The sequence below is a fragment of the Eptesicus fuscus genome, chromosome 14 (genome assembly GCF_027574615.1).
Source record: "Eptesicus fuscus isolate TK198812 chromosome 14, DD_ASM_mEF_20220401, whole genome shotgun sequence".
Lineage (NCBI taxonomy): Eukaryota > Metazoa > Chordata > Mammalia > Chiroptera > Vespertilionidae > Eptesicus > Eptesicus fuscus.
In genome coordinates, this window is record NC_072486.1 from 17823369 (window position 1) to 17836313 (window position 12945).

General features: G+C 41.9%; 1 protein-coding gene across 1 annotated transcript in view; it reads right to left on the reverse strand.

The window, feature by feature from the left end:
• Positions 1-9044, reverse strand: part of TSPAN13 (tetraspanin 13) — a 28656-nt gene extending 19612 nt beyond the window's left edge. Inside the window, exon 1 of the mRNA XM_008148449.3 lies at positions 8765-9044. Coding sequence (XP_008146671.2) covers positions 8765-8827 — 63 coding nt within the window. The 5' untranslated portion in view covers positions 8828-9044. The remainder of the gene's footprint in view (positions 1-8764) is intronic.
• Positions 9045-12945: the final 3901 nt, after the last annotated feature.

A 12945-nucleotide genomic window follows, 5' to 3' on the forward strand; every position in this document is an offset into this window, starting at 1 on the left:
CGGATTTGATGCTGTTGTTAAATGATTCAGAAATGCTTTGTCAGCACAAAAGCAAGAGAGACGTGGTGGTGGTAGTGGAGGGTAAGAAATATAAAACAGTAATAACATTTAGAAGGATTACACCACCAAAATGTAACAGCATCCACACATGTATAAGAAAACAAAGGCCCCAGCCCTGACTGGAAGGTCGTCCTGTGCAATGGAAGGTCATGGGCTTGATTCCCGGTCAGGGCACATACCAGGGTTGCGGGTTCAATCTCTCTCTCTCTCTCTCTCTCTCTTTCATTCTCCCTCCCCACTTTCCCTTTCTAAAAATCAATAGAAGACCTTAAAAAAAAAAAAGAAAACAAAGGCCTCAGACGATCTGCCTCTCTAAGGTTCAACATTCCCAATGAGGAATTATACTTGAATACTGACCTAACCCTCTGAACTTCTGCTTAATGTGGAAACTAAAGAAAAAGTCAGCAGTGATGAAGCACGTGTTTCTACAATGCCAAACATCTGGGTGGAAATTTGAAAATTCTATAAATAAATCTAGATATTGCTAAATATCCAGACATTTAGTGTTGATGCCAAGACCTCAGTTCTTCATTTAGTAATTTTCCTTCTTCAAATGACACCAGAAGTCTACGAGGCCTCTGTCACATATTTTTCTTCATCGTGCCAAGCAGATTATTGTATGCTTTTAGGCACAAAATATATAGTAAGGAATAACTGCTGAGAGGAAATTATACAAAGGGAATCAAAAGTAAGGGACCTTGACTTGTCATTTTCCAAGGATAACTAGTTTGAGATGGCACCCACAGCTGCCAACGAACTTCCAACACCATCCCTTACTTCTCTGCAGCAGTCTGGGCAACAGGAAGTGGAGTTGTGGGCAGAAGAGCCCTGCAGTGATGCCTTCGTTCAATTAACTAAATGCCAATCATATGCAAGCCATGTGCTGGGCACTCAGGAAAGCAGATCTTTATTGTGGAGGGGTATATATATATATAGTCTATAATCTGAAAAATAAAAGGACAATTGCCCTTTTTAATGACTACCTCATTGGTCAATTCAAGTATCATGTTTTCGTCCTCATCTAAATACTTAGCGGCATTTGACACAGATGTTCAGTTCTACCTCCTTAAAACAATTTGCACTTGGCTTCTAGAACATCAAACTCGACCAGGTTTTCCTCCTGCCTGACCGGCCATTCCTGCTCAGAGTCCTTTGCTGGCTCCTCCTTGTCTCCCAAAGCTTTCATTGTAAGAGCATCCTTGGTTCAATCCATGGACCACGGCCCTTCTCCATCTATCCTAACTTGTTAATTTCAGCTAGTCTCAACTCTTCTGTCATTCTTAATGCTAATGGCTTCATGAATTTAAACCTCCGGCTATTCCTCTCCCCTGAACTCCATTGTTGTTAGTCTAACTGCTACTTGAGGTCTCCACTTGGGTATCTGATTGGCATCCCATCTAATAGTGACCCCCTAATTTTCCTCCCAAAACCTGCTCCACCCTCAGTCTTGCCCATTCCCATTAACAGCAGATCTATCCTGCCAGTTGCTTAGGCCATAAATCATGGGTAATCTGTGACTTGTCTCTTTCTCTCATACCCCATTCCAATCCATCAGGAAATTATGTTGACGCCCGCCACCCCTTCAAAATATACCCCAAATCTGACTATTTCTCTTACTTCCATTGCTATCATACTGGTCCAAGCCACCGTAGTTGCCGCAATAGCCTTACATGTGATCTCACTGCTTCCATTTTTGCCATCTATAAGCTATTCTCAATTCACTAGTCAGACAATCTGTTAAATGAAAATCAGGTCCAAACGCACCAGTTTCACTTGTTGTAAAAGCACAAAGTCCTTATAGTGCTCGGAAGACGCTTCATACTCTCGGTCCCAGAACTTCTGACTCATTTCCTATGACTCTTCCCCCTGCTCACTCTGTCCCAGTTACACTCCTTTCTGCCCCTAGCATAAACCACGAATACTCCTCCAGGCTCCTTCCAAAGGCCAGACCCTCGACCTTAAATACTTGTCCATTTGTCCTTCCATTTCCTTCAAGTCTTTGATTCAAGCAGGCTAATCCTGACCACAATACATAAAACTATGTACTTATCCTCCCCTACTCACCCTACCACTCTTCATTCTTTTGACTCCATTTTAATTCATAGCAAGTTTTTACCTTCCACTATGATATATAATGTATTTACTCATTTGGTTATCATCCATCTCTCCCCATAAATATAAGATTCATGAAGGCAGGATGTTTGATTTTGGTTTTGTTCACTGATGATGGTGCCCAATCACTATTTATTATGAGAATGAATAAAAGAAAATTATTTGAATTCACCTGATAATACATTTATATTAGACTAATAATAAGACAATAAACTAATAATATTAAAAACCCTAGCCAACTATAATTATAGTACAATTTTATAGGAGGTTGGAAAAAGTTTCAGGAAAACCTCAGAAATATATAGAAGGTTGGCCAACAATAAAAGAAAAAAAAAAAAAGAGTAGTTCAAGAAACATATTAGATTCTATAAGTAGATAGATAAAGGTAATTCCTACATTTTACTATTTTCAACCCAATGATAACTTTCATGTTTTAAAATATTTGGCTGTCTTCCACATTTAATTTTGATCAAATTATCATTTTTTATACACCATTAGGTATGCTTGATCTCTGGTGAAAGGGGCAGCCAATTCTGCAAATTCAATTCAGGAAATAGAGAGTATAGGTTCTGTGTTTAAAAAAGCAAACATGTGCCCTGGCCAGTGTGGCTCAGCTGGTGAGTGTCCTCCCATGCATCGAAAGGTCACTGGTTCAATTCCCGGTCAGGGCACATGCCCAGGTTGCTGGCTCATCCACAATAGGGGAGCGTTCGAGAGAGAGCCAATCGATGTTTCTCTCTCACATTGATGTCTGTCTCTCTCTCTCTCTTTCCCTCTTCCTTCCTCTCTCTTCCTAAAAATCAGTAAGAACATATTTGTTAAAAAATGCTGCTCACTGAAAGATGCAACAAACAGGAAGCTATAATGTCCACCAACAAAAGGTTAGTGGTCTAGTTGGGAAAAAGCAAGCACACAGCTATCTACAATATGGAGCATTGGTAGGGTCAATGGCAAAGCCAAAGTAAGACAAAGTCTTACAATATGGGCTCTCTGCCTTCACTGAATGTATATAGCTAGAAAGATATATATAGAGAGGGAAAGACAGCTAGATAACTTCTTAAAAATCACATGCTCTTCCCCTCTGCCTGAATCCTGATTGAACTAGTTAGGGTGGCATTCAAGTATTAAGACTCTCAAGTGAAAATTTAACGAAACAATTCATCTGACTACAGAAAGAAAAGGCTCTATTTGAGTAACTTCACAAAGACAGAGCAAGGCATTACAGGTTGTCAGCAGAAGATCAGCAGAGACAGAAAGTCAAGAAAGGGCAAAATATTGGGGGACTTCTCTGTGGGTGAAATCTATAAAAGGATGCAGATGGGAGGAGCAGATGGTGACAGATCGTGCATGGCATGTTAAAGAATCTGGGGTTATTTTCCAAGGGTTTCATCCATTATTACAAGTAGGGTTGGGTTACTCATTTTAGTATGGTAAGACAGTCTGGAGGATGAATTCAGGTAATATGTGATTAAAAAAAAAAGTAAAAGAAACTCAACTTAGTCTATTCTTACCAATAATTCAAATGTATTTGAAGTGATGATGGCCCACTTTTAAACCACCTAAAACTGTATGTAAAATTAAGCCACTGAAATATTCAAATCTCACTTTTCAAAAATAGGCTGAAATACATTTTTTCCCAAAATTAACTGTTTCTTTGTAAATGCCTCTCAATTATGTAGTTAAATTTTGTGAAAGTCGATAATCTCATCTCAAGTGAGAAATGACATAAGTGGCACATTTTTGTTACTGTGTTTTAAAATCAAAAGCTGGGAAACTTGACAAACACAAATGGCACAAAGGCAGACTATAAATATCAGCACAACAGCATCATGTGAAAATTCCAGGTTCTGTAAATAATGAATCATTTTTAAATTCGAAATGCAAGTAAATATTCCGCAACCACTTAAGTATTTTTAATTCATCCAGTCGTTTGAACAAGGGCAGAGAGAAAAATAATATAAACCTAACCACACACTAAAATATCCAACAAGATTATTACTATTTTGAGCTATAAACTCTTGCTTGCTTAGTGCCTGCATCAGTTAACACCCCTAGTCTGTTAGTTTGAAAATTTCTTCATGATATATATGCAAGTTTATAATTCAGAAATTTAAGGTAATTCAATTTTTCCACTTATAACAATTTAATTTTTCTTTTCTGTAGTACATCCACATCTCTCATTTTATCCTCACTATAACCCCATAAGGAAGAGTAAAAAATATCACCCGTTCATAAATGAACAAAAAAACCTGAAGCTCAAGTAAACTGTTTGCCCAAGGTTACATTCCAAGCAAGTTGTAGAGTCAGTGTTCAAACTTGAGTTTTCTTCCTGAATCCAGTGCTTTTTCTTCCCATAAATTGCATAGATAGATATGTTTTTATCTGATAAAGATGGTATGTTGACCCATTTTACAATGGGTATCTTGGAAGAAAGAGAAATCAGTATAATTTTTGGTGCTGCATAGAAATGTTATTTTATTTGGGGGGGGAGGGGGAATTTTTATTAAAGCACTCGAAGTCATAGGGGAAAAATCGCAACAAAAAAATCAATAGAGCCGAAACCGGTTTGGCTCAGTGGATAGAGCGTCGGTCTGTGGACTGGAAGGTCCCAGGTTCGATTCCGGTCAAGGGCATATACATTGGTTGCGGGCACATCCCCCAGTGGGGGGTGTGCAGGAGGCAGCTGGTCGATGTCTCTCTCTCATCGATGTTTCTAGCTCTCTATCCCTCTCCCTTTCTCTCTGTGAAAAATCAATAAAATATATTTTTAAAAAAATCAATAGAAATAAACTTGGAAAATTTTTAGAAGAAAGAATGATTATGGAAAAAGACACAAAACTGAAACTTCTGAAGTTGCCTTTTCCGTGTTAAGACCACATTTTAACTTATTTTCTGTTGCTTACATTCTCAGTTAAAACTACATATATAATCTACATATAATCTCAACTATATATAATCTCAACAGTGCGATTTGTAAAAGTCTTTGCTTAAGAAGCACAAAGAGATATATTTTAAATCTTCAAAATGTTATACATATTGTAATACATCATTTATTTCATATTTCCTAAAATTCCCAAGTCACTAGTATAACTTTTTAAAAGTTATTTTTCACCATTTGCCAAAATACCTACAATCAAAATTATTTTTTAGACTATTAAAGATAAAATAAACCATTTTCCCAAAGTAATTTTAACTTGTATTTCTATCCAAAGCTCTGTAAAAAAGACGCATGCAATTTCTACATTTCCCCAATTCAATCATACCTTCACTCCCCTAATTTCTCTAACCCTCAAGATCTCCCCTGAATGTTACTTCACCTGAAGGCAGTTCTTCCCATCTACAGCATTTAATTTTCCCACTCCATGAATCTCAACTAGATCTGTCTTCACAGAATGGGTACGTATTTGCCTATGTATGTGTTTATCATTTCCCACAGTTTTCAGCACCCAGTAGGCAAATGTTTACTGACTGAATAAAACTCTTGAAATCATACGTAGGAAATATAGCAAATAAAAAAAAAGAGACTTAATAAAATCGTATTGCTTTTAAAGCCCAGTTGGGATCACTGTTGTGTTCCCAGACTGAGAACAGTGCTTAGCACATAGTAGGTACCCAAGAAGAAACTTTCAGTTTCTTTATTTTTTAAAAAAACTATTTTTTTAAAACTATTTTTATTGATTTCAGAGAGGAAGGGAGAAGGGGAGAGAGAGAGATAGAAACATCAATGATGAGAGAGAATCCTACATGCCCCCTACTGAGGATCGAGCCCATAACCCATGCATGGGCCCTTGACTGGAATCAAACCCAGGACCCTTCAGTCCATAGGTGGACACTCTATCCACTGAGCAAAACCGGCCAGGGCTCAGTTTCTTTAAATGTGAACATTCTGAAGCAAGTCCTTCTCTTTCTCATGAAGGAGCACAATGAGACTAGCTTCTTCCTTTCTTCCCGTACTTAAGAAGTGTTTATATTACTACATCTACAGTCGTTCAGTACTAAGGATCCTATTAATTAAAACAACCAAACCATAACAACAAGGACAACATGCTCCTTTGTCTAGTGATCAAATGTCCATGACAAGTTTGGGGAACGTCCCCTCGAACCTATTTTAGTGACATGCTTTCTGAACTGATCAAAATTTCTGCTCTAATCTCAGGCTTATTAGCAGGCCATCTGAGTACAGACAGTTTGGCTGGTAGAGTTCTAAGTTCCTCAAGAAAATCTTCAACACAAAAGAGATGACACAGCAAGCCGTGGCCTTTACCCCTGCCACTCCTTATGCAATTCTGATTTTATTAAACACTTTTAGAAATGACTTCAGGCCCAATCCTGCATTTTTGAGCATATGTTAGAGATGGTGACTCAGGTGGGATCGGAATCTACCTAAGGGTCCTCCTATTCTTGCCTATAAAAAAAAAAAAAGCATGTCTCTCAAGTCTTCATAAAACGTTGAGGGAGATACCAGGGAAAATCCAGAATACAAATAATAGCCCTGGTACACTTTCAGCATCTATTGAAGACCTGGTCCAACTTTTACTTTTCGTTCATCTCCAACGTAAACTGCTGAAGTTATTGTAGCTTGTTCACGGTGTATAAGAAATCGACACTAATTCATTTAAAGAAAGATCCTTTCGTCTACAAAGCCTAGGATTTAAAAGGGCTAACCGTTTTTACAGTCCTGTGAATTCCCAATTAATTGAGTTTTACTGCATAGCTATTAAAATCAACAGAATACACGTTAATGGTCAATAATTTAGAGTAGGCATAAAAGTCTTAATATGTTCCTTTAGAATTACCTTTCTCCCTGCTTTCCTGATACACAGTAAATACAAGTAGAAATGATATCATTTGAAAACAATAGGATTAGATTTAAAAATGTACATATTACACATTATATACAGACATCGCAGTCAAGTTATAGGCAAAGTAGACCTTCTTGCTATACACAGACACTATAAGGTTAAGTGTCTGGTGAACAGGTGACTAAATCATTGGGGGGGGGGGGGGGCGGCAGAGGTCAGGGCACAAAACGATGAACCTGAAGTTCTAAGCAGACCATTCATGCGAATGAAAGGAAATACCTGGAGTATTGGTCAGCATTTACTCAATAAATAATCAACGTGATAAGCATGCTTCAGGTAAGACAAAGGTGGATTTTAATCTGAAACCTGCCATGGCTCTCCAATTACACGGAGCTGTACCACGTGAGGTGCTGTAGAACTGTTTTCCCCAAGTCGACCATAAGGGACCATGTTGATCAGATTCCTAACTAACCAGAAAACAGCATATTTTATTCCAGCTTCTGTCCTGCCTCCAAAACTGTGCAGTCCTGTTCACATACACAGGGCCCGTAATGGTCAACGGACCCAGCCTCCCGCTCCCATTGGTGACCACGAGGCAGCCTCTTCATTCCCAAGACGTAACCTAAGCCTGCCCAGATGGCCCAGCTCACTGCCGCTGCAGGGGAGCTGGGTTTGTTTTCAGGGTGGGGGCCGCCACAGGCCAGGTGCGTTTATAGAAGGAAGCAAGCCTACGTGATGGAGGGATGGTGACAGCAGAGGAAGTATCTCCCCGCTGGTAGAGAAGCCTGGGGGACGATCCGGATTCCAAGGCCCGGGTTCTAGCTCCTGACTCGCCAGCATCCAGCCATGTAAACGCAGGAAGACCCTTTTGGTCTGTTACCTGATGGATTTAAACAATGCCCCTTGCCTGGCCTGGATGTCAGTACGGTGAACAAAAACCTCCTATGTCAAGCCTGGGACGTGGTGCGCAGTCCATAAGCGGAAACCTGCTCTCCCATCCTCCGGCTCACCCAGAACTGAGCTCCAAAACCACAAAGGGAGAGGCTGCAGCGTGAAAAACGAAAAGGCCCAAGCTGGTTGGCAGGGAGAGGGACGACTTGGGTGGAGGCTCACGTATTTTCCTGAAAGATGTCGTTTAAAATGGAGCTCGGATATTGATAAGAGGGGAGACATATGGAAAAAGCATCCAGTGGGAGCAAAACCCCCCAAAAAAGACATCCCTTTATGTAAACACAAAACAAACTTCGGAAGCTGCGGATATCCTGCGAACCTCCTCTGTGGCCTCGATGGAAACCACAGGAGCGCGTAGAGCTAACCCAGATGCGCAGGGTGCACAGGCCACCTTGTCAGTGGCAGATCACGCTGTTTTGCAAAAACGGTCCTCAAACCCGAGCCCACTCTCCGGCCTCCTCACCCGCCCCAAGAGGGCTTTGGGAAGCCGGAGGGAGTCTCCGAAGGGTCGGCGCGAGGGAAGGTCTGGTCAAATAACTGGAAGGCAAGGAGGTGGGTGAGGGGGGCGGGGTGGAGCAATGGGGCAGGGACCGGGCTGGCGAGCCACAAAGACCGCGGCTGCACCATCCGGGGAAAGAAGAGACTGCGACCAGCGTCGGCTCCCGGCCGCCTTCGGGGGGTGCAGGCGAGGCCCGGTGCGCGCAAAGCGTGGGAAGACGGGAAGGGGGCGTGGGATGCCGCGAGAGAGAGCCGCGGGCCAGGCAGGGAAGAGCTCGGGAGCACCGGGCCCAGCAGGTGCCAAGCCCCCAGGCCGGCGGGAAGGGGCCCGGGAGACTCACGGTGTAGAGCAGGTTGAGCGCGCAGAGGCAGTTCTTGGAACACGCGAAGCCTCCGCAAACCATCTTGGAGCCTGTGGTTCCCGGCAACTGCAGGTAAACGGGGCCCCCGCTCGCGCACAAGCCTCTTTGTCTGTGCCCTCGGGGCCTGGCCGAGCCGGGAGAGCCGCGCGGACACTGGTGGGAGGACCCGGCGCCGGGGGAGCTGTGCGCGGCGCGCCCAGGGCGGCTGCGACCCGCTCGGGAACCTGCGGCCGCAGCAGCTGGAGCCCGAACCCCGCCCAGCGCCCCCGCCTCGCCCCGCGCGCTGATTGGCCGCCAGCGGGGAACAAAGGTAGGGATATGCAAATGAGGGCGCTCAGCCAGTCGGGATCCGGGAGGGGCGGGGCGGCCCTGGGCGCCGGGGAGGAAGCCGCAGCTGGAGCCGGAGACTCGGCCTCGCTGTGGTTTCCTGGGGAGCAGGTGAGGCGGGGAGGGCGGGGCTGGATGGGGATCCGCGCTGGCCCGGAGGAACCCGACAGCTCCTCGCAGGTCTAGGCCCCGGCGGGTGACGTGGCACCATTTTGAATGAGGTCAGATTTATCCTAGAGATTGGCAAAAGATTAATAAACTTGTGAATACGTGCATGCAAAAGGAGATCAGGAGAGATTTTTCTTTTATGGTTTACCAATTCTGAATGTTAATAAGATTTTTTTTTCACAAATAACTGAAAAAAATGTTAATGACATTCTTCACCTGGGTCAATTAATTATCACTTTATTGTCTGCGGTAGAAATGCATCTAGTATCCTCAGATTCCTGACCTATACATTGGGATATGAACACTATGTCAAGCTTTTTGCAGTGTCTGGCACAGGGTAAGTGCTCAATAAGTAACATTTATATTAGTAAATCTAAAAGTTTTTAATACCTACAGTGTTAATAAACCAAAAAAAAAAAAAAAAGATTTGGTTATTTCATAGTACCTCCTACCAAAAAACGTTCTTATAAAGACATTTTCAGATACATACATGGAATCTAAGAATTCATGTTGAGTAAACTATATAATAGTAAATGCTCAGGATATGTTAAAATATATCAGCTGATTAAAATAATTTGTCTCCTTGGCATTCTCTGCTCCCCTTTCTACCCTTTCCTTACCTCTCCAAACCCCACCACATTAAGAAGGCCCCATTGATTCTTCAGCTTTTGTATTCCACGTTAACCTTCTGTATGCACCAAGAAAGATGCCAAAAATCCATCTGGAAAATGACTCTCTATCTCCAACAATACTTTGATGCTTTGACTTTCATTTTAAAAGCCAGGGGCGTACTAAAGAAGTATTAGCAGGGAGAATCTAGTCTTCCTCTTCCCATTTCTGGGTGTCACCAACACAACGTAGTCAACCAACTATGGCAACTCTCTCTGTTTTCTTCAATATACTTTCAACCCTCTCCCTCTGGGTTTAATCTCTTTATTTTTCTCAGAGAAATGCCACCTATCAGTCAGGGATCCAGCAGGAAGGAGATGGTTCATTCAAATAGCATCATTGAAAAGAGTTTTTAATAAAGCCACTCTTTTCAAAAGTGTGGGCAAGGTTAAAGGAAGCCAACAACGAATGGTGAAGCAGCTCTTGCCTAGCAAAAGCAAGAACTTGTGATTTCCCTTAAGTCTGAGGGGCAATTAAGGGAGCAGTTGCAGAAGCCAGGCAAGAGCTGTAGTTGATGGGAGTTGTGGCCTTTAAACGAGAAAACAGAGAAACTACTGCAAATTGGGAAAGGAAACCAATGATTTCTCCTTAGGATTGGGATGCAGAAGTTTACCAAAGACCATTTCGTCCATGTTAACAAGGAGCTAAATAAACTACAAAAGCATAGCTTAAAAAAAAAAAATCCTATCAGAGAACTGAGGCCCCAGAGATATCGAACTAAAGTAGGGGTGAGGAATGGCCTGCCCTTGGGGCATATACTAGTAAGGCCCTCAAAACCATTTGGTCTGGCACTAGGGGTGAGTTAGTTAAAGGTTTGACCAAAGGCCAGCTGGCGTGGCTCAGTGGTTGAGTGTCGACCTATGAGCCGGGAGGTCATGGTGATCAGGGCACATGTCCTGGTTGCAGGCTCGATCCCCAGTGTGGGGCATGCAGGAGGCAGCCAATCAATAATTCTCTCTCATCATTGATGTTTCTATCTCTCTCTCCCTCTCCCTTCATCTCTAAAACCAATAAAAAAACATATTTTAAAAAAGAAAGCAACTAATTGATCTTTTAATGCCCAAATGTGGACTAGTGTGACAGTTTCTAATCCAGTGTTACCAGCCCAATGCTTCGAAAGGACAAAACTCAAAATGTCAAGAGTTTGGAGTAAGGAAAGTTTTATTGATCAAGAAGAAGGCCCCAACTGAGAAGATGGGCACCCTAGTGAAACTCCAAATCTATCTAAAGAAAGTAAAGATTTCAGGCTTATTTTATGTCAAAGGAAGGGGAAAGGGGAGGGAAGAGAGGTGATTGACCATCGCAGACATGTGGGGACCAGCAAGGGTCCAAGGAAGATTGTGCTAGTTGGTGTGAGTCTGGCCTGAAGGTTCTTGCAAATCTTTGATAAACAATACATATTTCCCTTATCTCCTCAAGCTGCAAGCAAAATTCCTCTAATGATAAGCAACTCTATATGGAAGACTAAAAAGAAGCTATTAGTCTGAAGGCCATGAGAACAAAGCAAGCTTGAACAAGATGGAGTCAGGAGACCAAGAATTTTGTTACACAAGGAGCCCCAGCCATAATGTGAGTCTACGATTACTTACCAGCTCTCACTCATGGGTGTTCACTTAGTGCAAGGGTTATAACGCCCCAAAGGCTGTGGTCAGACAAGAGTGCTCCCTCCCCAACTATATCAAGGCATACAGGCCTTCTCCAAGTATATGACAGTAACTAAAAGCTGGAGTCAGGACAGGAAAGATGAGAAAACTCCCTACAAAGAAATCTGTGTCTTTATCTAATTGTGTCTTCACCTAAGGTAGTGGCTGCCACAGGCTAAGGAAGTAGCAAAAAGCGAAGAGCCCTTCAAGGCTGTGGTAAAACAGCAGAAGGAAGGGATCTCATAGGATGTGACTAGAGCCAAGGACATAACTAGAGATCAAAGAACGTCCCACAGCAAACAAAAAGGTAACAACCGGGTTGTAAAGCACAGAAATCTTCCAGGGCTCAGAGAGTTCCATGAAGACTAAGCTAAGAGACGGTGTATCTTATTAAGTGGAAGAGGACGTTTTATGTTTATTAGAAATTTGCCCATAAAATCAATAGAATAAATAATTGAATTTTTTTGAAGTGGGTCTTTAAGCAAACTGGTTTTTAAATAGTTTTAAGGTAGTTTTAAGACAAAGACAAACTAAATCTAATCAGTTTTACCTATGTTTCTTACATTTAATTTACATAGCACAATTTAGGAGATTGTTACACTAATTTCTCCTTCTTTTCCTTTGTTTTATATATATTTTTTGAGCCAAGACAAATAGAATTTTTGTGCATTAGTCCAGATGCTCTGAGAAGCAACAAGACTGATCAGATGTGCAAGAGATTTATTGGGAGAAACGTCTGTGAGGGAAACTAGGAAAGGAGCTGCAGGGAGGCTGGGAGAGCTAAAAGAACACAATTCGGGTCTGACCTCTGGGAAGGAAGAAAGGAGAGAGGGAGGAAGACAGGGAGTGAGGGATGGTAAACGCTCTTAGACTGCAGTGCAGTTTTAAGAAAATATGGCAAGGCCAGCAGGGAGTCTGAGCCAAAGTCTGATATCAGAGACATCCAACACACCTCCCTGTAATGAGCCTGCTTTAGTAACCCATCCACGTTCAGTCATTGGCTTTCAAATACAAAAAAATAATGCACTTGCCCTCCTCCATATGGTGCCAATGGGACTAAAACATATGCATATATATATATATATATGGACATTGTCACATTATTAAGTAAAGTAAATGCCAATTTAAAAAGTGTTTGTCAGTACTTTTAACTAAAATTGATCCAGTTAAATTATTTCTAATGATAAATGGATTTTTTTTTTATTACAGATTTTTCTTGTCCATTATTCCTCATGATTTGCAATCTTTTGGATTCAGTGAATCGTGAGAAGGGAGTTTCTTAGCCAAGAATAAAACAAAGAAGCTGATCAATAGCCACCTCTCTCCTTCCATGTCTATTTTCTCTATTATTCT